A 25,805-nucleotide genomic window follows, 5' to 3' on the forward strand; every position below is an offset into this window, starting at 1 on the left:
TGTTAAATTTTGTGCTGTCATGTTTTGTCTTGTTTTACTTTGTATTGTATTTTTTATTAGTGAAATTTTTTTTTGTGGATATGCCCAATGTGTCTATTTATTTTATGTTTTACATTTATTTTATTTTTTATGTATCGAGATGTAATTGTTTAGTTTCCTGAATAAATAAATAAATAAATAAATATCTGTTTTCCGTTGTCTTCTACAAAGGCTAATTATTTATTAGTCCAAAGGCTGATTATCTGATTGCTAAAAAAGGAAAATGATTAAGATGTTTTAGCATGCTGATATAAATTTATATGATTAAATTAACATTTTGTTTATGTAGGTACTCCTTTTTATAAAAAGGTGCTATGAAACTGAACCGGATTGGCAATCGATTAGACGGATCGCTTGGTACTTCCCGCCGCCCATGGACAGCTGTGACACGAGGAGAATTGCCAGTGGAGCGGGCTGGAAGCTTTTTTCTTCCAACTTGCTGACGACTACCATCTTGTCCGGGTGGTGGCCAACAAAGGATTGTTTAATTAATCGCAATAGGTATATGTTAGGTGTTTCGACTATGTATTTGCGTGTCGTTCCCACGAGAATGTGTGTGCTCCTATTTCACCATGCCTACTGCTGCTGATAGAGGACCAATCTTTGTTTTTAATTTTTTTTATTATTAATTAACTAATAATTTTAAGATGTCATGTGGAACATGGTGAAATGGTTGCAGCTCCTTACAAACATTGTGTGAAACAAAATGAAGATTTTAGAACTGGCAGTAAATGTAAAATTAGAAGCATTAATTAGCATTTAAAATGTATTTCTTTATTGACGTTCATAAGTGTACATTGTGTTACCTAAATTAATAAATGATTTTGACTTTTATAAGGTTCATACCTACATGCAATAATTCAGATGCAACTAAGATATAGCATCTAGATTGTAGTAACCTAATTACTTTATTTTAATTTAAAGAAAAATCCGAGAACAAATTGAATAGCTTAAAATTTGAAAGAAATAACAAATTATATTTGCAAAGTTTGTTGCATTTATCCTTGCAGCTTATCAAAAGCGAATGGGCAAAAAATACAAAACATTAGTTTGGAACTCCGGGTTTTTACAAAAAAGGAGACAAAAGTTTAAAGTTTATTCTGTGCCAATTACCAACTTACTTGTGCAAACGTTGGCCATATTTCACTTTTAGGGATCGTCGCCATGGTAACACAGAACCACTTCGCATTATTGCTTTTTTGTGTGTCATACTGACGCACAAATTTGTCAAACATTTCATGTATTAGATTACTGTAATATCAAGTTTCCTTATTATATTACACATAAGAAGTAAAATTGTCTTATTGCACTCTTTTCTAAAGCATTGTTTCTTCACTTTCTGTCATTGTGTTTGCTGTGATATAAGTTGATGCAGATAAGTGTTTTAGTTAAAACGGCATAATTATTTTTTTATTGTACCAATTTATCTTTCGTTAAGCACAAATTTATAAGTTATTAATTAGGTTCTGCAACGAGTTTTTGGATGCTCTAAAATAAAGCTACTTTGTTATACGCTACTCAAATGTAAAATTATATCCATTACAAATTAACGATCTGCAACAATATCAGCGCTTTAGTAAAACACCATTCCAGCGGAACCATTTCACATAAAACTTGCGAGATTTTAAAGCTTCGTAAGCGTAAAAACAAATAATCCTTAAGAAGTGAAATCCGTAGTCAAAAGTCCCATAGAGAGGTTATTTTACAGCTTTAATTAAAGTGCTCGTCCGCTATTTACGTCAGTCTTAAATAAAACTGTCGCTAATTTGTTGTGCTCGCAACTTTCCTTTAGAAAATCTTAATTAATAATTTTTAAATTTTCACCATTTATTCCAAGAAATACAGTACATATACGCGAACTGAAGTAATTAATTTATGAACTAACAGTTTATTAATACTAAGAATTATTTAATAAAATATTACTTTATTTATAACTACGTTGCGTTCCTTTTATATTTTTCACGTGAAACTGCTTTTAATTAATAATTAGTTAAAAACATTACTACCACACACACCATATCGCTAACTTTCATAGTAACTGATCTAATAATAATCTGAAAATCTATTCTAATGTCTGTTTTTTTATTGTTCTTTTCATATGTTTTAATTGCTTTGTTTTGTTCCATTATTTATGTCTAAGTAATTGTATGTATAATGTAGTTTTGCACTTCTTGCGCTTACCTTTTTTAATTTTTGCCTGGAAGAGATCGCTCGAAAGCGATAAAGCCAAGAGTTATCCTTAAATGTTTAACTATTCTAATTCTACTGTATTTTTAGCATTTAAGTGTAGATAGAATAGAGTAAGTTAGAGTCATTTTATCATTAATCTGACAAAACCTAGATGGTATAAAAAAGCTATTTCTTTCTATCTATCGACAGTCACTTGTATTAAGCAAAAGTACCAGGATACCATGAACAACGAAGCGATCTGCTTCGGATATCGTTTATCAAACAACTAGCAATTTGTTAATCCCGCGCGGGCGTCGGCGGCATCTGTACCACTCATTTTGTGCGATTGATGGCACAGTTAATCCAACAGAAATCCCTTAAAACTTGCCTATTATTTATGGAAATGTATATATTTTAAATGGGAAACTATAATAGCGTAGATATACCCGATAAACATTCCTAGTTCCAAGGTATCCATCTATGGCAAGCAATGATAAATGTCAAATTTTCTAAAGATTTGATAGAAGACGTGAAATATAGACACTATGATTGGGTTAGGAGGAACAAATCAGTGATTAGATTTAAGTTAGAATAAGTTACACTCAAGTAAAATTTTAATATAATTTTAAGTTTTTGGCACAATCTAAAAATATCAATTTAATTTCGCAGTTCAGTTCATCAGTATCGATATAGAATGTATACAAATTCTATTAGTTATTTGAAATCCCGTTTGCTTAAATATTGTCTCTCCAAACTCACAGGCAATTTATTTTTCTTAAAGACTTAGGCCTCATGAAGATTGATTGCCTTTAAGGCAAGCTGATTGACATAGCAATCTACTACATTGGCGTTTTTAATTTGCCCTTCTTGTTTCACCGTCGAGTTTAAAATTAATCTAATCTGGAGGAATCTAGCTATGTGATTTCAACTTTATTAGTTAAAAAATACTAATATAACAATAGATAACAGACGAGCTCAGTCTTTAAATTTATTTAAAAATCTTCTTTTTGATCATTTTTCTTCTGCCTTGTAATTAGCTACTACTTATATACATATAAATTATGACTAATTGATTTATTTATTTTTTATTGACTAATTATTATTATTAATTGTGACTCAATTAACGTTTAGATAAGCTTTTACATTTTTGTTTATACATATTATTATTTATATTTTAGTTTATTTAAATTTAGTTTTAGTTACATGTTTACGAGTTTTTTTTTTGTTAATTAATTATGCACTTCTTTTTTTTACCCGCTGTAGGTGTTTCTTTTTTTTTATTGTTCCATATAAGGGTTGCCTGGAAGAAATCGCTTGTTAGCTATAAGGCCGCCCGTTGCCTAATAACTTATGTAACCTGCTTTTTTTGTTTTTGTTTTTAATATGTAAGATTTTGTATATTATGGTAACGAAGTGATGTCAAATAAGTGTGTAATGTCAAATTAAGTATTTGACATTTTGATTCACTAGGTACTCATAAATGACTCTAACTGTACAGTAATTGTACTCTTTTATTTAGTTCTCTTTCGTCTCTTTCTGTCAAATTGTGTTTTCATTGTATTGAAAAGAGATTTAGTTAAAATGGTGCAATTATCATTTTTAGTTTTTACGAATGAGGGTTAGCTTACAATATTTCCATAGAGTCGAAAACTAAACCATAGCCGTAAAAAATCATAAAGAATAAATTCTAACATATACAATGTCTGTTTATAAGGAAATAGGCAAATTACACAAGTATATGAACATTCAAAGAAGTAACTTTTAAACCGGATTAAAGTTATGTATTATTATAAATTTACAATTATTTAATATAATTTTAAATTTAACCGACGTTTCGCGTGCTTTACAGCGTGCGTGGTCACGGTGACTGAAGACAAAAGGTGTTGGATGTCAAAAAGTATCACAGCTGTACAAAAAAGTTGCATTATCTGTATTTATTTCCCCGGAGTTGGTATCGACTAAAAGATGGAGGGTTTTGGCAGAAATGGCTCACGGCGTCCTCTATAGACAAGGAGAGATATATAGAAACGTCGGTTAAATTTAAAATTATGTTAAAATAATTGTAAATTTATAATAATACATAACTTTAATCCGGTTAAAAAGTTTTTTCTTTATTGGTAAAGGTTATGTCAATAAAATACGTATGTTTAAGTATCTATGAACAGTTTTATACGCATTATAACTATGTAACAAAACGCATGAGCGTGATATATATACCATAGAGTATAGAATATAGAAAATGCGCGTCTTTCAGATTATTCATCGCTTCTCTTCGGTTAAACAAATTTCTTGGAATTGTTCGAAGACTTTACGTTATTAGATATTTTCACTTAATTCTTTTCATAGAACAATGTTATTCTAATGAAATCTCTTTACCTTGGTCTATAAATATAAAATCGTTTTATCTCACATGAGATAAAATAAAATAAAAATCACTCAAGAAAGAATCAACCTTTAATAATATAATGATGGTAATATGAATACGTAAGTCGAGTACTGATTCGATTAGATCCGAGATAAACTCTGGTGAGCGAGAATTTCGTAAACATGTTTACTTGACGGGATTTTATTATATTATGATCTCACTAAAAGCAAGTTTAAAAAGATTTTCCATATAAAAATCTTATTCCCCTACGGTATTAATAACACGATAACTTCAAAGAGCGATAAAATTGAAAAATAAGATTTTGTTCATAATAGATTCTGAACGATGAACAAAATATTCAGATGTTCGTTACCAAAATAATTAAAACACTTTAAATTTATTATATATTTTTAAATAAGCAATTAAAGTTATTTGTCTTGTTACCTGTAACCAATGGTGTTTCAGTACAGTTCTTTAAATAATGTAGATACAGTTAAAACTTGTAGCTTTAAAGTTTAAAGCAGTGGTATTTAATGCACCTATGTTCTTAGACATAACATAAATTATATAATAAAAAACAATTATACTTATTAAGGGCATATATAGGACAAGAACCAGTCTGTTGCACAGATCCCCGGTATCAAAGACGTTGCGCCTACTGAATGCTGTCTCCGACACTATCGACATATTTATATGTTCGCAGAGTGAATTCACAGTAGCGATATTGTGTATATTATGTGTTTAATATTATATATGTGCCTACTTTATTATATTTTATTTAATGTTTCTCGACATTATCGTATTGGCATAGTCTGTAAGGATAATGTATGTATTTCTGTAATAATAATAATAAGTAAATAAATGTATTATAAATAAATAAATATATTATGCTATATATAAAGTAATGTATCTGAATCTGTACTTATTATCTATCGGCAATCGGTTTTTTATTTAATTACAGCTTGCCCTTCGTCAAACGCCTCCTAAAAATTTTGCTTGGCGTTCTCTAGAGGTTAAAACCACATTGCACCCGCTACCATATTTATATGGTTCTCCGATATTCTTATCTGCCTACCCCTCTTTTGTTTCCCACTTCGTGGGTACCACTCCGGTACGATTCTGTTCCACTTTTGCTTCTATTCCCTCTTCATATGACCACTTTTGTATTCGGTATGTGGTGATATACATATACACAGCCAAAAAGTACATTTCATATAATGAGAAAATAACCTGACTTTTTTTTAAATAACGCTTATTTGCGGTGTAACACTAAAAAATTTACGCAGATGTAACTTCGCGTGATAGGGCCTCGTAAAAAACTTGATGGTTGGAAAGTTAACAGTTAAAATGAGCATGTTTTGGTAGATGGTTCATAATTAACGTGTACAGGGTTGCAAGTCAATTATACTTAGCACTGGTGCGTGGTACAAAATAATTAATATTATCACATTATAATTCTCATGACAATATATTCGCAATTTGTATGTATGTAGTCTTTATTATTTGGCTTGGTGAGTGAACGATTTAACAAATTAAATATTAAGTGTTGTGTGCATAAATCATGTTTGGGAATGAAATATTAAAGAAAAACTTTACACCCTTTCGGACTGCTCATTCAATAGGGTTTTCTGTTAATTTTCAGTTACCCATAAATATTATTTCTTGTATATTTGGTTTGTTTGAACATAAGTATATTATATTGTGTTTGTTCACGCCTTCCAATTATCGAGGCCACATGTAATTTTTTAATATGTTTATCAGTAATCATAACAATCAAATATATTTAAAATTTTCTTAACCTACATTGTAATAATAAAATTAATTTAAAAAAATAAAAACAAATTTAAAAAGTTTGGTCCCTGTGGCAGTGTACCTTTTAAGCTGACAGCATTTCATCGCTGTATTGCGATACATATTTATTAAGCGAGGAAAGCACCAGCTCTGGGGTCACCGGTACTATCTACCCGGTGCCAACTTAAATATTTAATTAGCGCCTGTACACTTGAACCCCACGGCCAAACAGTTTCTACTTCAGAGGGTCGAAGTTGGAGGAAAGACTCTTATATAGGTCACATGTTAGTTTAAATTTGTTTATGTTTCTAGGTTTTTAAATTTGCCCTTATTAAATAATATTGTATCAGTGTGTAACCTTGTTTCGATTTAGTATCTACAAATACACGCAAATTAAAGAATATATGATAGGAAAAGTTCTCCAAGAAATATTAAACTTAATAGCAACTTCTAGTCTGACTCTACGAATTATAGCTCGTAGATTTAGAACAATAACCTCCTATCTTGGTCTCTATTAATATTGACTTGTCTTATCCCGTTTTAATGGCCATCGCACTAAGATGAAATAGGACATAATTGCGCCAGGCTAAGCGTTATTCAACAATTCATTAACGCTACTAAACATTTTTACTAACTTATCTAATAATAACGTAACACCTAGCATTATTAATACATGAAGTATGTGAGTTTCTTAATATATATTTCCCCAGTATGTATGAGACCTAAAAGAAACGTAATTGTTTAATAATATTAAACAGTTGTAGGGTAGGTTACTTCAGTTTATCTCTTTCGAGTCTGACAACGTAGACGATATTACGCATAAGTGTGTTTGGCAGTGCCTCCACTTGTCCATAAATTTCATATTACGGTACCTACATGTTTGATATGACCGTGATGTCACGAGATCGGTACAGTACTGGCCATGCTAAACACCGTACCAGACACAATAGAATGAGACAAATAATTAATCACCTTGTAGTATTAAAGATGTACGAACAATTATCATATAAAATGAACGAGAGAATTAATTAAGCAAATTGGAAATAATTTTCATAGAAACTCAACTCGAACGTTGCAATAAAATAGACCATTTTGCTTCAATTAAAAGACAATTTGCTTGTTACTCGGGCGATATTCTGCTTAACAATAGTTTGTTTCGCTTTTAATTACTGTTGCTATGACATAGTCGTTTTTCGCTTCTTAAGCTCAGCCTGAGGGAAAAAGTGTAATTATTCAAAGTGGGGACATTAATAGCCTGGCAGCGGTCAGGACTATAAATAAAAATGTGTCGGGATATCCGATCCGACGGGAAAAATATGAACTTTTTAGAGATGTTTTGAATTTTTTTATACTTTAATGCTGTTTAATGATAGCATGTTTTCTTTTTTTTATAAAAGCTTGTGGTTTTAGCCGCATTAATTTGGCCGTAGCGTCTAAATAAACGAAACATCTACTATTTTATAAATTTGATTGAAGATCTTGGCACAGTCATACCATTGACCAAAAAAAAACTCTCTGATTTCTTTTATAGAAACCTTACAATAACAAACCCACAAAGCAAATTTATGAACGTAAATACATATTGAAATTATTTATATAAATTTAACGATATTAATTTGTTTATAGTTGCGTAACTTTCAAATGAGACATGTACTGCCTACAGCAGGCTTTTTCAGGAGGCAAACGGGCAGGAGGTTCATCTGATGTTAAGTAAACAATTCACTTAAGAATATATCTCAACAGAAATAAATGTATTAAATATTTGTACATGTTTATCGTAAAATGCATTAAAACAAACAATGTCTAGTTTTATTACAATTTTTTAATTTGATCCGCGCGATCTTAAACTTTCTTAAGAACATTCAAAGGCAAAAAATTATATTATTGAGAATAAATATAAAAAATAAATAACTATTATTTTTTATATAAATTCTGAAATAATGCGTCGTTGCATTTCGATCAAAATCAAGATGCCATACAATTTATCTTGGCTTTAGGAGGAATCTAAAAATTCTTATCAAAAATCCCCTATCCCTTCTTTACGTAATATTACGCGAAGTAGAAACTCGATCGTAATATAAATACGTCATAAGATTTACATACAGCGGTCCAAAGTAATCATAAAATCCCTTCCGAATCACTACCTTTACACAAAACTTACGTACGCAAACTTTGACTATGTGAATATATCGCTTGTCAAAAGAAAAAGGACTTTTTATAAAATAATGGATTTCTAGCACCTTTTGTTACTATTCCCCAGTTGTATTACTGAAACTTTTGAAGTTTGTAACAAGAAAATATTAGTAATACTCGCGTGAATAAATAATATTATCATCACAAAAACTTATTCACGTTCTTAAGTACAATTCTAAAAGAGTGAAAAAAGTTGTCACAATGAAAGTATCTTAAAGGACATTTTTTAGACTTCTTGGTAAAGAAGTTTATAAAAGTTGTCTTAAAATATACGGATAACTGAAAACAAATTGAAAACTGTTTCATTGGTGTGTACTGCCGAGTTTTTAATAAGATAATTAAATTTTTGAATTGAATTTACTTCTAATAATTTAACGGACAGACACATTTTAATCAATCAAATCAATAAAAAATCATTTATTCATGTAGCTTACACAATATACAATGAACGTCAAAAAAGAAATATACATTAAATTATTCTAATTTTACATTTACTACCAGTTCTCAAATCAAGGGCATAGAACGGAAGAGAAGAACTGGCAATAAACTTTCTGCCACTCTTTTTATGTAAGGAGCTGCAACCATTACACCACATTCCACATTTCTATGTAATATTAAGACGAGTTACATGTATTTGTCCGAAAGTTGGGAAGAATACTTGTATAGTCTAAAATAATAATTTTGTTTTACAAATTATTCAGATGAAGCTAAATCGTATCAAGGAATAAACAAAGAGAGTAAAGGTCGTCCAGCGGCTTTATAATCGAATTGAAGGCTGACTTTGTTACACAAACTTTATCAATAAACTTCACTGTATTCCAAGTAATACCTTAGGTATCATTATTAAAGAAGATAAATAACTTTATATTACTTCTGAAATAATGCGTCGTTGCATTGCACACACTAGTACTTAAGGTATCATTATTGTATGGAAAGATTAAAAATGTTTATGAACCACGAGTCCGCGACTAAGTTCCGTGGTTTTAGAACCAGGAGTTATAGAACCATCAACCTCTTTACAAAACTTAAACAAATTCACGTTTATGAGAATTACAGTAGATCAATAAATATATTTTGGCCGTCAGAAACGAGTTATTTATTTATTAAGGCAACTAAACAGATACATCTCGATACAGTAAAAATAAAATAAAAGTAAAACATAAAATAAACACATTGGACATTTCCACAAAAAGTTTCACTGATAAAAATACAATACAAAGCAAAACAAGACAAAACATGACAGCACAAAATTTATAAATTAGCTATAAAAAAACCAGGAAAATACAAGGCTTAAGACATTAAGAGTTTTAACTTATTCTTTAATGAAGCAGTAGAGGAGTGCGAAAAAGGGTCAACGTTAGTGGCAGAATCCAAGGCAGAACACACCATGTGAAGAGGCTCACGGAACCCAATGTTGGTTCTGGGAGTCGGAAGGTTAAAAGTTCCAAATTTAGTATTTAATAATATGAATAAGGGAGTTCATTCATACGAACATAGATGGATTCATTAAAATACCGTTCGTAATTCGTTTGTTTTTGGTCATACCAATAAAAATGCTATAAAAATAAGTTTCAACTCTAAAAAGGTATAATCAATTCCCTTTATTCTTCTCTTAAGCTTTCCGTTCGCGTCCCAAATGTACGAAATAGGGTACAAAGGTTCAATACAAAGTAATAATTTATTGCTGCAATATTTCCCTCTTTAGCAGTTGTTACCGGTTAAGGAAAAAATATTTTACAAACGACATTGGTCAACCTGCCCCGTAAATTTCGAGGTAAAGGGATATAGATTTATGTGCATTGTATTTTAAACGGTTGACTTATATAGAAAAAAAACTGCGTGCATACCAAGTAAACATGGCGGCATACACATGGCAGAAATGAAACTTCTTTGGCAAACTAATTTTTAAGTCATGTTCATATTTATACAAATCTAAAACTTTAGATTTCCGAGACTTAGAGGGAGGGAAAAAGGTAGATATGTAAGGAGTTTACTGAATTTAATTGTCATTAAAATATTAAATGTGTCGACAGTAAATACAAATTATACATTTTATTTCTACGATACTAAAACACGTGTCATTTTAGTTTACAATTCGTCATTTGAGATTTCAATAAATGATTTTGCATAAAATATAAAATACTATTTTTTCATAAATTCTCTTTACGAAATGTTAATTTTTATTTCAATGTATAATGTATAGAATTTATTAAAATAAACAATTTTAAAAATAGAATATCTATAAGGGCGGATTACCCTTCTCACTCTCTCTCAACTCTGGTCTCAATCTCTTTTTTCTTTGACAAAAACGCTGCACATCTGCGTGACGTTTCCGTAAAAATTTACTCTCATGCTCCTAAAGCAGTTTCACTTCAAAACTTATGCCATACAAATAATGAATAAAAAACGGGGAAAATTGTTTAACATAAGAAGAGTTAAATAAGGCTTCGTGGCTTACTGGTCACATATAACAAAAAATATCTTAGTCTAGCGGGTTATTCTCAACCCTGAAGTGTTTGAACCCTGGTACTAATAATTCCATGCGTAAAATGAAGTTTAACGTCGTGAGAAAGACGACATCTCAACGAAAATTGAACTGTGGCTTATAAAGAAAGCTGCTTACTTGATACTGAAATCTGATGCGTGATCACTTAGAGAATAGAAATTTATATTTTTGATGTCAATGAACGACAAAGGTTGGAAGGCACAGGAGATTCTGTAACTCACTTTTCGAACTCACACAGCGGTTTTCGCATCGGCGGTCGCTCTGAAATCAGTAGTGAAGCAGTCATTTTATGATTTGTTATTCTAATAAACAATAAACTACAAGCTCGCACCTTTTCAGAATGCCAAATCATAAAATGACTGCTTCACGACTGATTTGAGAGCAACCGCCGATCCGAAAACCGCTGTGTGAGTTCGAAAAGTGAGTTACAGAATCGCAGGGCTCTGCTTGACTAAATTGAACTTAAACTAAAAGCCAAGAAAATATTTGTAAATATATTTCAATTTCTACCGAAAATAATTCCCCGTCGATAATTTGTCCAAGCAGTAATGGGGATTGAATTGGGTGATGGCTTTTCACGCCTCAATAGAAGAGTTCACGCAAAGTGTAACCTTGATTTGGCCCATAAAAAACTCTTGCTAACCGAATTGAAGTCTTATTTACGTGAAAATTAAGTTCTTAATCGCCCGTAATTGTAGAAATGTTGACATAATTTCTTCTTTCATATTGTGTTAAAATAATATACAATAATGTTATGTGTATATTGTTGAACGCAAACACTACGTACTAGGACAAATGTTCCTTTCTTTACACGTGTTTGTTACGAGATACAAACATTGAATATAATTCATTTGTTTTTGTGAAGGTGTAAAGACATGGCGCGGGAACGTAGCATCTTTATGATGATGCCTGTCCTGTGACTGGGTATCGGAATCGATTCCCTTTCGGAGCTTTCATTAAATTAAAAAAAATATATGTGAAAACCTGATCCAAAAAGGCAGGTACGGTGACATTTTACCGCAACGTTAAAGACGTAGGTCGGAAAGTAAATTATTACGCCACAGCAATTTCCTTGTTACTTTGTTAGGTAGGAAGAACGAACCAGCTAAAACAATTCTTTATAATTAATAAGGTATGTTTATAATATACCTTTTTTTATATGATTGGACAATTCACACCAATTGACCTAGTCCCATGCTAAGCTGGTGAAGCTTGTGTTATGGGTACTAGGCAACGGATATACATACATATTATAGAAAGATAGACATATAAATACATATTTAAACACCCAAGACCTAAGCACAACACCAAATGCTCATCACATCGATGTCTTGTCTCAGCCGGGGATCGAACCCGGGACCCATGGATTCGCAGTCAGGGGTACTAACCACTAGACCAATAAGCCGTCGTATTATTATGAACCTAAGAATGAAAAATTAAATAAGAAAATAACATTGCTGAACAGGATTACAACCTAAATCTGTATTACATGGAACTAAAGGCCGGCAACGCATCCCCTAAAAATGGGTGTCCATGAAAAAAGAAATGTTTATTATGGAAAGATACAGGTCTCACTTATTCCACGTCATTAGATTTGAATCGGTAGACATCCCTGCTCATTGACACAAAAGACAGAGGGTGTAGGCCGAGACAAAAAGCCGGTGTAAAAAGCTCTCGGTACTCTTTTAAAATAGCAAATCATCATACAAAATGACTATGGCAAACAACACTTATTTTAAAACAACTATCGGAAATTAATAAGAAATAGCCTGTCTAGTCCCAGGCCCTTTTATCAACTAGATAATCGTTAACTTTATAGTAAGCCTTTTCACACAGCTTTTCATTTCTTAAATTTATTAAAAGGCAGAGATAAAAGAGCCTCTGGGATTTTATTATGAATGCATGGGCTGCGATGACTACCCTATTTCCCGTAGGCTCGTTTGCCCCTCTATTATATTTAAAAAAAAACTCTCTTGTAATTTTTTGCATCATGTTTTAACCACAGCATACTAAAAGATTATCTTATTAAATAATCTTAAAATGACGCAAGATTTTTTATGGCTAAGGTTATAATGTTATGCGATGCGTGTTTCATCAAGATAGCGTATCGACTTTTGTATTTTACATAAATTTGCATGACAAGATGCTCTATAGTTGCTTACTTTGCAGAAAATGATATCACCCCGAGGACATTCAGAAAATTTGACTTTAGAAAAATGTCTCAAAGGTTTGGAAATTTTTAAAATTCGTTACATATTTTGGGGCAATATTGTTGTTTTATAGAAGTCTTTTTAAAGTCCCTATTGCCAATAAAGATAAATTGATAGAATGTAAGCAATATTTGGTGTGTACGATGGCTCAAATCTATGTGAGGTACAGAAGGCATAAGCCTTGTAATTTCCTATAAATTCAAGGAAATGACAATGCGATCTGAGAATATAGAAAGTCGGAGCGACATTGTTTTTGGTAAATGTGCTCATTAATCTCAAAATCTGTTACCGGATTCTTTCCAGATTTGCACTGATAGCTTATCTCGGAGTAAATTCATTAAAATCTGACACCGAGTATAAAGTATTTTTACCTGTATACAGGTTGTACCACGAACGCCAGTTAAAGATTAAAACTCAAGTAATTAGTTAAATTAATAGAACCACGCCTATAAAACTTCATCGTATTCTTGATAATGTTTACTAGCTAGTACTTTATGAAAATTCAGTTTCTTCCACGCCGCATGTTTTTAAATACAAGGACCATATCATGGAAATAATAATTATGACCAACCTTGTAGACTGCATTACTATTATTCCACTTTAAGTAATTTTCCAAAACTTTCTTCCTCGATTGTAAAGTGCCTGTTGCGTGTCGGTCAGTAAGCCCATGAACGTAATGCTTATGTTACACCGTTTTTACAAAAATACGTACCAATATTAATATTTTTATAATTTACCATGTTAAAGATTATAACCGTCATCATAATGTATATTGTAATAAGTCTAGGGATGAGAATATTTGACTACACGTCATGAAGTCCCGTCTATAACCGGATGGAAAAAATTAAAATACTAAATTTTGAGGTTTAACAGTAGCCCGTCCGTATAAATTTAGAAGTTAGCAGTGAGGATCACAAACGTGTTAGATAAGGATGTTTAGTTCTCAGTCTTCGAAACCTCTCGGCAAAGCCGGCGTTGCCGAGTTTGCCTAGTAAACATAATTTTTATACTAACAGATTTAAACAGAGGAATACAAAATAAAAATTCAAATGAAAAAGCTTATTTTGTTTTAATCGAAAGATATTTCTTGTGAATCCATGCTTGTATGAAAGCTTCGAAGATTTCATGATATCACGTTTTGTTGAGCCTTACATTTGTGTAGAATCCTATTGTACTTGAGGATGTTATTTTATTGAAATAACAATCGCAACACATTGAAAGGAGCTTATAAGGGTGGAATATTTCTGCGCAAATGGGTTTTTGTGTCAGTTTATCTAAATGCTTTTTACACTTTGTTCTCATAAATACAACAAAATGAAACTAAGAAGATCTATTTTGTAAATAATATAAGAGTTATGTTTGTATATTATTTTATATCTATTTCTGTATTTTCTAATTCTGTATACGAAAATTACAGGGTGTTCGTGGAATTCGAACAAAAATGTTTTATCTCGGGTCTGTGATAACTGTGTGTGTGGCGTAATAAATGGATAATATATTACCTGCCGGTTGAAGACATTGCGGCGGTTCAGAAAAATATGTTTAATGTTTCATAAAAGTCTCTCGGTTTAAGATATTCGCTATTTTCGAAAATAAAAGCAAAATACACCCTTGCCACTGTTTTTTGGATCAAGGCGCAAACTGCATTGCCTCAGCTATACCCTTAAATAAACCCAAATAATATATGTAAATTCTATAGCCATAGTAATAATAATAATAAGATAAATGCAATTTAATTACTTTACAGGACAAGCAATTAAATTATTAAGAAATCTTATAGGCACTATTAAAATATTAAACACTCGATATATGAATGAATGTACTTATCATTGTCTAATCTATGACCAAAGGTATATATATACGTATATATTTTACTATTTATCCAAGGTGTAACCTAAACTTGGCTACTAACATGAGCGACAGTGAGGAAGTGGGTGGGCCATATGCTCCAGAGGTATCCAAGTTACATTGCCATTGCAAGCTCTCGACCAATCCTCAAGGCAAAAGGAAGGCCGAAACAGCCCTGGCTTCGAAGCATCATTGCAAAGGCGAAGGAAGCAGGAATGATGTGGAATGAAATTAAGAGAGCAGCCCAGAACCCAGGATGGCTTTCTACGCTGGTTGCCCTCTACCCTACCTGGGGACATTAAATCAAGTCATGTTTTGACTTTGACTTTGATAATATTTATAACATTAGCATTCCATTCACGCTATACGGTGAAGGAAACCATCGTGAAGAAACCAGTATCCATTAGTCCCAAAAGTTGATGGTGACTGTCAAACATAGAAAGCCGATCAACTTTGCTATTAAGAACAACAATCACGATGTTTTTGAAGCTAATATAAAGGGTTGTAGGGTCACTGTTTTTTTATCTAGACTTTAAAAAGATCGCCGTCGTACCTGGTACATAAAAATTATGTTTTGAATAACGAATTAATTAATTAAATGATTTAAGGAATAAAACAAGCATTAGAATACATTCGTTTATTAACTAAAACATTTAATGTCATCAACGGGAACAATATTATAAATAATATATTACAGCAAAATTAATCAGCATTTTGGTCTCGGCCGTGTGGCTCGTACTTATTTTTCTCGAGCGAAAGGTTTAATCATAGATTTTGTTGTCTAAAGATGGCTTTACATCGAGCGTAGTTGTTAATAAAACAATAAAATGATGTCGTTACAAGATCGCCATAAGTTCTCTAACGAAAGTATTTCAGTTGGCTTTTGATTGTAACATACACATAATACATTCAGAGATAACAAAAATGAACGAACAAATTGTCGATCATAGACGAGTTAAAAAAAATTAGAATGTAAACAATTCGATGTATATTTTTTATTAAAGATCGTACTCGAAATTTATTATATTCAGTTGTTTTTGATTCTGTCGGTGTGAAACCACCTTTAGACACACAATTAAGTAGTGAGCGCTTTTCTAATTGCTTTTATGATAGACAAGTTATGCTCGTTGGCTCATTTAGTTTTTAATGACCGATAACGTCAAACTTATACTAAATTTTTTTTTATCGCACGATCGAGAAAAATAAATGGCCTGAAATTAAAAGCTTTCAATAATATCTTATTGACTAGTTGTTCCACGTTTACAAATTTAATATACTTTATATACACAAATTTCTTAAAATTACGAAATTAAAAATCAAATTATGAAATGTCTAATTATTTTAAATGCAACTTCAACGCTTAGTATGGATTGCAACAAATTTTACGCACATGTAAAAAACTGCACGTTATCCAACGTGCAAATTGTATCCTATTATAACCTGATGTTATTATAATGTAAAAATAATGTGCTATAAAAGGTTTTATATTTTAAGTCTCCGTGGACTTATTTTTAGTGGTTATTTTTATCTATATAACTCACACCGGCCTTGCGATTCTGTAACTCACTTTTCGAACTCACACAGCGGTTACAGAATCGCAAGGCTGTTGTCCAAAGAGGTTCTGACTTACATCTCTCTTTAACTCTAAATTATGAAGCTTTACAAGCATTTAACCTAATCGGGGAAAACATATGGAATGAATACATTACACACGTGTAGAGACTGTGTTCACAAGTGAAGTGAGTGCAGTAAATTGCCTTCAAACTCTGAGGGCGTCGGCTGTGGCCTGCACACACTTTCACACTATATACCTATTATTTTTATAAGCTTGAGGGTGAATTAAAACACTGTTTTTACGTTTGCTATTACAACGCCTATGAATTACACACTAAAATATTTACAATAAGATAAAATACTTAATTTACAACGATTACGAAGATATTGTTTAACTCTAAGGTCTTAAACTATCAAACCGGAAGTAAATTGACATTGGATAAACACAAGTTTCACTCTCATAACATTGGGTAATAAATAACCTGCAAATCCCGAATAGCTTTTTACAAAATGCATTTGCATTAGCAGATTAATAAAAAATATTTACATATAACCCGTTTTGATTATTAAACAATCGCGAGTCTCGCATTTTTTAATAAAACATACTTATTATTTGCTTTGCGTGTAATAATGGTAATTAACGTAATATATTTTGGCTATATTTCTAAATTAATAATAGTAAAAATTATCAATATTTTCTAAAACTGCCTTGCGATTCTGTAACTCACTTTTCGATAAACAATAAACTACAAGCTCCCTCCTTATCAGAATGCCAAATCGTAAAATGACTGCCTTACGACTGATATGAGCGCGACCGCCGCTGTGAAAACCGCTGTGTGAGTTCGAAAAGTGAGTTACAGAATCGCAAGGCTGTGGAATATTACTAAACAGTTACACAAATAATTTCCAATCTGTTTCAGTACATAACATTTTAAATTAATAAAAAGTAACTTAACAAATAGACAGCATAACATTGTAGCAGAAAAACCTTCACTCTCTCAAATACTTGAATATCACAAACTGCCTGAGCATTTTCCCACTAATACTAAAATTGTTCAGTCACTTTGATTCCTAACAAAAGCTAAGTACAATAAATAAAAGGGTAAATACTACATTCACAAGCGGAGTCAGCGCAACAGATCGCCCAGAAGCTGCGAGGGCGCTAGCTGCAGCCTCCACACACTGTCTATACGCTACATGCTCAAGACACGTGATTGCGCAGAAGTGTTGATGCGCACACGCACCATCGCAGTTGTGTGCGCTGTCATATTTAACGCTGTATGCTCGTATGTACCTGTAAAGGAAAACTTCGAGTATATGGATTTTTTTTTAAATATTAATTGAAGGAACTATTGCTGTCGTTAATTTCTTTTAAAATCCCACCTCCTTATGCGACAAGATACACAAAATTGTTTCATGTACCTCGTACAAACCCAAATTACCTGCATAATTCGCCAATGTTTCGGGTTTTATCTAACTATGACACCAATTATAAGGATATTGATATTTTCCACCTACTAAAGAAGATGTGAGAAAGTATTTGAAGAGGCGGGAAGACTCTGATTTTGTTTAAGCAGTAATTTAAAATATAAAGTATTATTTGTTGTTTCAAATGTTAAATTTCAGTTTTCGTTAGTTTTTTTAAACATATTTTTGTCTATTAATGTTCTTACTTTTTTCTGTTTCATATACAGGATGGCCAAAAAGTCGTGGATGAAACGCAAATAGGGGATAGATGAGGTCATCACCTGCAAAAAATTGTTCTACGGGAGGCCTCGAAGCTCAGCCCTAGTTGCGTTTGGTCCATGACTTTTTGACCAACCTGTATATTGTTTATCTATATAATCTGTTTTGGCTTTCTGTATTCTCTAAGTGTTTTGTTTTATAATATGTATGTTAGCTTAAAGATTACTTATAAATAAATAAATAAATTACGGTTTCATCACTAAATTAAACCATTCGTAGGTAATTTTTATTAAATTAATCGTCAAAAACACTTACTTGTTAAAGTACGACATTTCATGTGGAGAAGCAATTCGCAGTTTTTCAGCTAAATTATGGAGAGACTCGGCAGATACATCGCGAAGGCCGTAATACTGAGTGAGATTATATTCCGCTATCCACTCCGCTCCTGAATCTGCACGATTAGCCGTCTCTAGATCCAAGTAGATTTGTGTATAGTCCAAGACCTGTAAAAATTGTTTAAATTTACTTTAATAGCTTTATTTTGTATGATTACTAGCAGACTTGGCCAAGTGTTGCTGTGGCTAAGGATTTTGTTATATTACATCGTAGTAAACTATTCAAGGGAAACAGTAGGAGAACACCAGTCATGGAGATCACCAAGCTTTTTAGTGGTTACTGCCATTAAATTGTAGCTTAGGTGAAACGTTGGTACTTTCAACACAGCGCCATCTGTTAGAATTGTGACTGTCAAATAATAAACAAATAACTTGCAATAAAAAAATATTGCGGGTATATATTGAGATAAAAGCTACCCTATATTTTAAGTTAGATCAAACTGCACACGGTGTGCAAATATCATTAAATTGGTTAAGTAGTTTAGGAGTCCGTAGCGGACAAACAACGTGACGCGTAATTTATATATATTACGATGGTATTAAATAAAAAAGTTTTTACACGAGTTTCATAAAATTAAAAGCAATTGTTTAAAACTTATTATGACTTTAATTAAAAAATGAATAAATTAAGTAATGAAGCGTTTAATAAGTAATGAACATCAAAATGAAATAATTTTTTTAGCAAAAAGAAGTAGAAAAATATGATTGTTTTTCCTCAATAACTGACAGCAAACAGCCAGCTTACGTATATATTAGGTGCAGTATCATTAGCTCGACGTCTCTAAAACATCAACCAAACATCGATTTTCAAACTATCAGGAATTTGGAATGACAGCAGTTCCGACACGGATATGACGGACGGTTTCCTCCAATTTTAAATAATCCAACCATAGTGCATCATTGTCGAACTCCAGTTCTATTACCCAACCCCAGATTCAGTTTCCCACTCAAGTCACGTAACTAAGATCGGCTAACGTATTCTAGTAGTGGGCTTGTGCACAAAGCTTTCAAGTACTAGGATCGATTAACCCTCAGTGTCTTTGTGATAAGATATTCTTAGATAGAAAAAGTTAAAAAAAATACAATAAAGGACACGAAAGATAAAGGCAATGTAAACAAAAAATATAAGGATCATTTTATTCTTGCTCAGAAAAGGTTTCTTACACGAATAAATATTACTAAATGATAGAAGAATATTTATTAAAATAATTTTTTCGTTGATAACGTATTTGTAAGGCTTTTTCTTTACAGACAGAAGTGATCGGATTTAGAACCACGGTGTCACTGGTTATAAAAAATATTGTCCATCATCTTTATGATGGATAAAGATGGGCCATCATTTTGTGGTTAATGAACCACTAAAGGTTAGGTTTTGATTCTATATATATAGTTGGTTAAATATTAATTTAACCTAGTATATATAATATAATAAAATATTGTATTTTATATATAACTAGCTGACCGGACAAACGTTGTTTTGACATGTATATCATTTATAATAAAAAAATAGGGGTTGATCGTCGATTGAGGGGTGAAAGTTAGGGGTTGTATGTATTTTTTGATGCTGTATCATAAAAAAACAGAAAAATATATCTAAAAATTAAAAAAAAATATTTAGGGGTGGACTACCCTTAACATTTAGGGGGATGTAAAATAGATGTTGTCCGATTCTCAGACATACCCAATATGCACACAAAATTTCATGGAGTTTAACCACAAACACCGAGACACGAGAATTTTATATATTAGATAATAATATAAGTAGTTATAAATGTAGATTATAGTGTTAAAGTAGTTTAAGAAAGGAAAAATAGTGTATGTGGTGTTTTAAGAAAAAGTATCTAAACTATGAGCAGCAGTGTTGGCTTAGTGGCTTCAGCGTGTGACTCTCATCCCTGAGGTCTAAGGTTCGATCCCCGGCTGTGCACCAATGGACTTTGTCTATGTGTTCATTTAATATTCGCTCTAACGGTGAAGGAAAACATCGTGAGGAAACCGGCTTGCCTTAGACCGAAAATCGACATCGTGTCAGGCACAGGAGGCTGATCACCTCTAGCCTATTAGATGAATGATCATGAAACTTATCTGAGGCCCAGACTTAAAAATGGTTGTAACGCCACTGATTTTTTTTATCTAAACTATACAGTCAATCTGTAAATCATCTAAATATACGTATTACATTTTATAATGCATGTCAATTTTTTAGTTATCCAAGAGTTTATTCCAGATTCCAAACATAATTATTGCAGCTATAATATTTTGGATGGTAAGAAAAAAGTATCAGCGAAACAGATGAAGATCTGTGTTTGTCATTGTGAGAATAAGAAATTCAAATACAAAGGACTACCTTTCCTGTGTCGGTATCAAACTTATACAGCCTGAGGCCGGGGTTAGAAGATCCTCCTCGCTCTCGATGTGGGCTAACGGACGGTGCTAATAAAGCCCAGGATACAGGGTTTTCTGCAAGAAAAAGTATTATAAGTTCCTTCTAATATACTTATTGCAGTATAATTTTATATTTTAGATAATTCAGCGTGAGTAATTTTTTTTAAGTACCTTAAAATATTCAAGGGAGCTCCAACACTGAATTAATAAAAATATGTAGCATAATGAACTATTAACAAAACAGCCGCTCTTATACCCAAATATTTATAATTAATCAAACTAAACTAATACTGTATATCATACTTAAACTTTAGTCCCCCATAATGTAAATAAATAAATTACAATTCTGATAAATTAATAAATAAAACAAAAACCGAAATGGTAAAAGGCAAAAGACAATTAATCGGTTGTATTTAATTAAAATTATTATAACAATAATATTTCAACGATAACTTAAAAATTGAAACAAAAACTATGAAATAAGAGAACCTTTGTAATAACTAGAAAGAAAGTTTGGAAAACTTACGAACAATTACCGCGTGTCAAAGGCATTCTTGTGAAAATTTACTCTCAATATACATAACTTTTATTTTGAAATGAAAGTTAAAAATATCATAGAAGAGTAGAACACTCAAACAACTAAGAACCTTACGCTACTCGTGGTTTTCGAAAACTTCTCTTAACATAACAACCTCGTACATAAAATAAAATAAAGTAATTTTTTTATATATTTTTTTTTATTTTGGGTAGAATTGGCCTAGTGCCTTGAGGGTGCGCCTCGCATTCCTGAGGTTGGAACCCCAGCTGTGCACCAATATTTCTTTCTGTGTGCGCATACCGAAAACATGATTTGAGAGCAAACCAGCATCCTTTAGACCCAGAAAGTCGAAGACGTTTCAGTCCTAACTTTCAAGAAAAAAGTGCGTGCGTACAATGTAGGTACACATGTACTAAAACTTTAGATAGAGGGAAGAAGGAAAATATGTCAGGAATTTAATGAATTTAATTGTCATTAAAATATTAGTAAAAGTGTCGAAAATTAATACAAATTATAAATTTAATTTTTTAAATTTCTTTCTTCGATAATAAAAACACGTGGCATTTAAATTTACAATTCGTCATTTGAGATTTCTGTAAATTATTTAGCATAAAATATAAAATATTAATATATCATAAATTCTCGTAATGAAATTTTAATTTTAAAAATAGAATTTCTATAAGGTAATTCGCTCTTCTCTCTCAATCGGTCTAAATCGCTCTTTCGCTTTTGTTCGACAAAAACGCTGCACGTCTTCGTGATGCTAATATTATTATAGCGTTTCATCCGTAAAAAAATTACCCTCATGCGCTTAAAGAAGTTTCACTTCAAAAAAAAGTGATAGAGCTTGTAGTGCCGTAGATAAATGTACCTTTATCGTATATAACACGGAAGGTATCAGCATGCAAGTGGCCAAAGAATTGACCGGCAATGATACGGGCGTAGCGGCGAACCAATCGTAGGTACTTCCCGTTCGCGTCCACGGACAACGTATTGTACCGGGAATCCGAACCAGGTGCAGCGTGGCCCACTATGTATACCTGTGTAAAATAAAAATATATATTAAAGTTAGTACATACTTTATTCAGAACCCTGAGGTTCGTTCAAAACTTATATAAAAAATAAAAATTATTCATATATGCTACTTAGGCACTGTAATGCTGATACGGTTTTTGCTATATTGTATATGTGTATACAGTCAAACCTGGATAAGCGAGAGTTCAAGGGAGCACAATCTCATTCTCGCTTATGGAGGTTTCTCACTAAACCGAGTTTCTCGCTAATGCAGGTACATTTATAGAGATACGCAACAATAACAAGTCACAGCAAGTGCGACCGTCTCTAACGCATCTAAAGTACATATTATAAATTAAGCCCGACTGTCGCTTATAGAGGTAAAGATATGTAGCAGTCTCACTTACGGAGGTCCATGAGGGAAAAACGACTCTCTCTTACAAAGGTTTCTGTTTCTCGCTAATAGAGGTATTGGGAGCTTAAACTGACGGGCCTCGGCTATTACTCTCACTTATAGAGTTTTCTCACTTATCCAGTTCTCACTTACCCAGGTTTGACTGTATTCACAATATTTTCAATTTGGCTTAATTTCACTTGTTACACCACCATTGAGATCGACATTTTTTGTAATTAATATATATTGAAATCAGTGTGTGTAATGTAAAGTCTATGTTTCTGTAAAAGGTTATATTATTCACAAAAAATATTTCAATTCTACACACTAATTCTAAAGTTAGTTTTATCTCACATTCGATAGTTAATAAAACTTATTCATATATATGAATGTCTCACGCCAAAAACTAGCCCAACTTATTAACTTTAAAAAGCATTAATAGATAATTAAAACCATATCAATAAAAGCTTTCATTAAATTTCGCATACACTTAATTAGTCTGTGCATAACTTTGTAATTAATATTAAATATACTTGTAGCCGTTGCCAATCGAACATGGCAACACAGTTATGTAAACACCAGGAAATTTGACCTCCTGACACGATCGAGAGTTATTTCTGTTTAAATGAATTTCAAATCCCGAGCTTTAGGGCGGCGAAAAAATAGAAATAAATTGAATTCGTAAACCCTTTGCTCGTCGGGGCGTGAGTTGCTATGTTTTAATAATAATTGTAACTGTACTAATTGGAAAAGTTTTATATCGAGGATACAGTAAAATTTCCATGTCCCCAAATTGTTTAAAGTATTCGCAATTCTAATTTTAAATTTAGCCAAAAACAGATTTTATTTCATTAACTTATTTCGTTTTTCGTTAAATATAATTATAAAACAAGCACTTAAGGGCAAATAATGACGAAGAGAAAAATAACATCCTTTGCAAAATTGAATTAATGCTGTTTTATAATTAAATTAATTATAAAGAAGTCTTAAATGATCGGAAACTTTGTAAGGTTTTAATTGAAATAATTCGTAGTTATGATTTTTCTTCCTTAATAAATGAACAATCCACTATTTCGATTTTTAGTTAATCATAATTATAAAATTTTTATAACAAAATCGCTATTTGCAGATCACTGTGTTTTCACTAACTCATTTTTCATATTATGAGATTGCACGCAAACATTAAAGGGACTTGGCGTATATTTTAGTACATAGGCTACTTGTTTTGATCTATGCAGATATGTTTAAAATGTGTATTTGTAAAAACAATATTTAAGGCAAAATTTACAATTTATTCTTTTAAAACGTAAGAAAGAATCGATTGAGAAAAACAATTTTTTTTTTGTAATTAAAAAAACATTTGGTCGTCGAATATTATGCCATCACGTTCATTTATTTAGGAAAATTATTAGAGATATAGGTATACAACGCAACTTTCAGTACCTATTTGTAATAATTTTATGATCCAAGGTAAATTAATGTGTAATTTAGTTTAAAAGTTTAAAACTAAAAAGTGTAGTGAAGAAAATGATTTAAAAGTTAAAAATGTCTCCAATAAAGAAAACTCAACGTAGGAGTAAGCCCAAAGAATCTCAGCTTTCTTTCTTTAATAAATTGGAGCACGGTAATTAACTAAAAACATTAAGTCAAGTACAAGACCGGCGATAAAACATCAAGAAAAATCCGAGCTAACATGGATTCTTTCCTCCAATTTCAAAGGCTGTTAGATTAACGAGTTTCTAATCTATAATTTATTAGACTCGGTAACCGTAATTTCTACTTCCGTTGTTATAGTCCTCACGAAACTAAGTCTATTAAACCCGTATACTGATTGTAATGGCCTATGAATTTATTGGCCTATTTAATTAAACCCAAATATCCTCATCATATAGGTGAAACAATTTATATTGAATGTGAATAAATACATATAAAGCGTAAAATAGATGAGAAGCACTTACAGCTAACTTGTCCCAACTCTATTAACAAAAAAAATATTAAAGCGTCGTTGTGTAACTATACATGTAACGCATTATAATCAGTACTCACAATAATAAATACAATGAATTATATAAATATTCCAATGACGGTACGACTCTTGGCCTTCCATCGGTTCCATTGATAATATTTCTTGTAAGTTTTGCGTTTTGTGCGTGAGAAGTGTTAACTTTTGGGGCTAAGACAATTTCTTCACGATATTTGCCTTTAAAGCCCGAGCAACTCTTTAGGTATAGTCAAACGTCTAATAAATCAATTATAACTCGCATAAGATACAATAGATCGATTTAGGAATTCGTTTACTAGACTCTCATCTCATTTAAAGATGATATGTTTGATTGATTAGTTTAAAAATAAGATTGTATGCTTATTTCTGTTATTTATATGTACATGTTTTTCTCAAATAGTGGTACGTTTTCCATTAATACAGCGACATTAGTATTGTATCAATAAATAAGGATTCAAAAATCGAATATAATATCTTAGTATAAATAGAGAATGCGCGTCTGTAGTGCGCCCGCTGCAAGACAGATCTGTCAGACAAAAGGGACGGACCAGAAAACTTGTTCTGACATTGTTCTATCATTATATTTTAATATACAATATTTTTATGTTTAACTGAACTTTAAACTTTAATGAAACTAAACTTACCGTCTGATATCTAAAACATTAACATGTTTTATTGAGTTCTCAAATTTTAATTCAACCAAAAATCTATTTACC

The 25,805-nt window shown here is 31.7% G+C and overlaps 1 protein-coding gene across 1 annotated transcript in view; it reads right to left on the reverse strand.

Annotated features, from left to right (window-relative positions):
• Positions 1-17,456: 17,456 nt before the first annotated feature.
• LOC125053302 (acid sphingomyelinase-like phosphodiesterase 3a) overlaps positions 17,457-25,805 on the reverse strand; it is a 57,293-nt gene continuing 48,944 nt past the window's right edge. Inside the window, exons 7-10 of the mRNA XM_047654615.1 lie at positions 22,551-22,719; positions 21,104-21,216; positions 18,677-18,864; positions 17,457-17,969 (exon numbers count right to left, since the gene is read on the reverse strand). Of these exons, the coding sequence (XP_047510571.1) occupies positions 17,747-17,969; positions 18,677-18,864; positions 21,104-21,216; positions 22,551-22,719 (693 nt within the window). The 3' untranslated portion in view covers positions 17,457-17,746. The remainder of the gene's footprint in view (positions 17,970-18,676; positions 18,865-21,103; positions 21,217-22,550; positions 22,720-25,805) is intronic.

Source organism: Pieris napi, chromosome 10 (assembly GCF_905475465.1).
Source record: "Pieris napi chromosome 10, ilPieNapi1.2, whole genome shotgun sequence".
Classification (NCBI taxonomy): Eukaryota; Metazoa; Arthropoda; class Insecta; order Lepidoptera; family Pieridae; genus Pieris; species Pieris napi.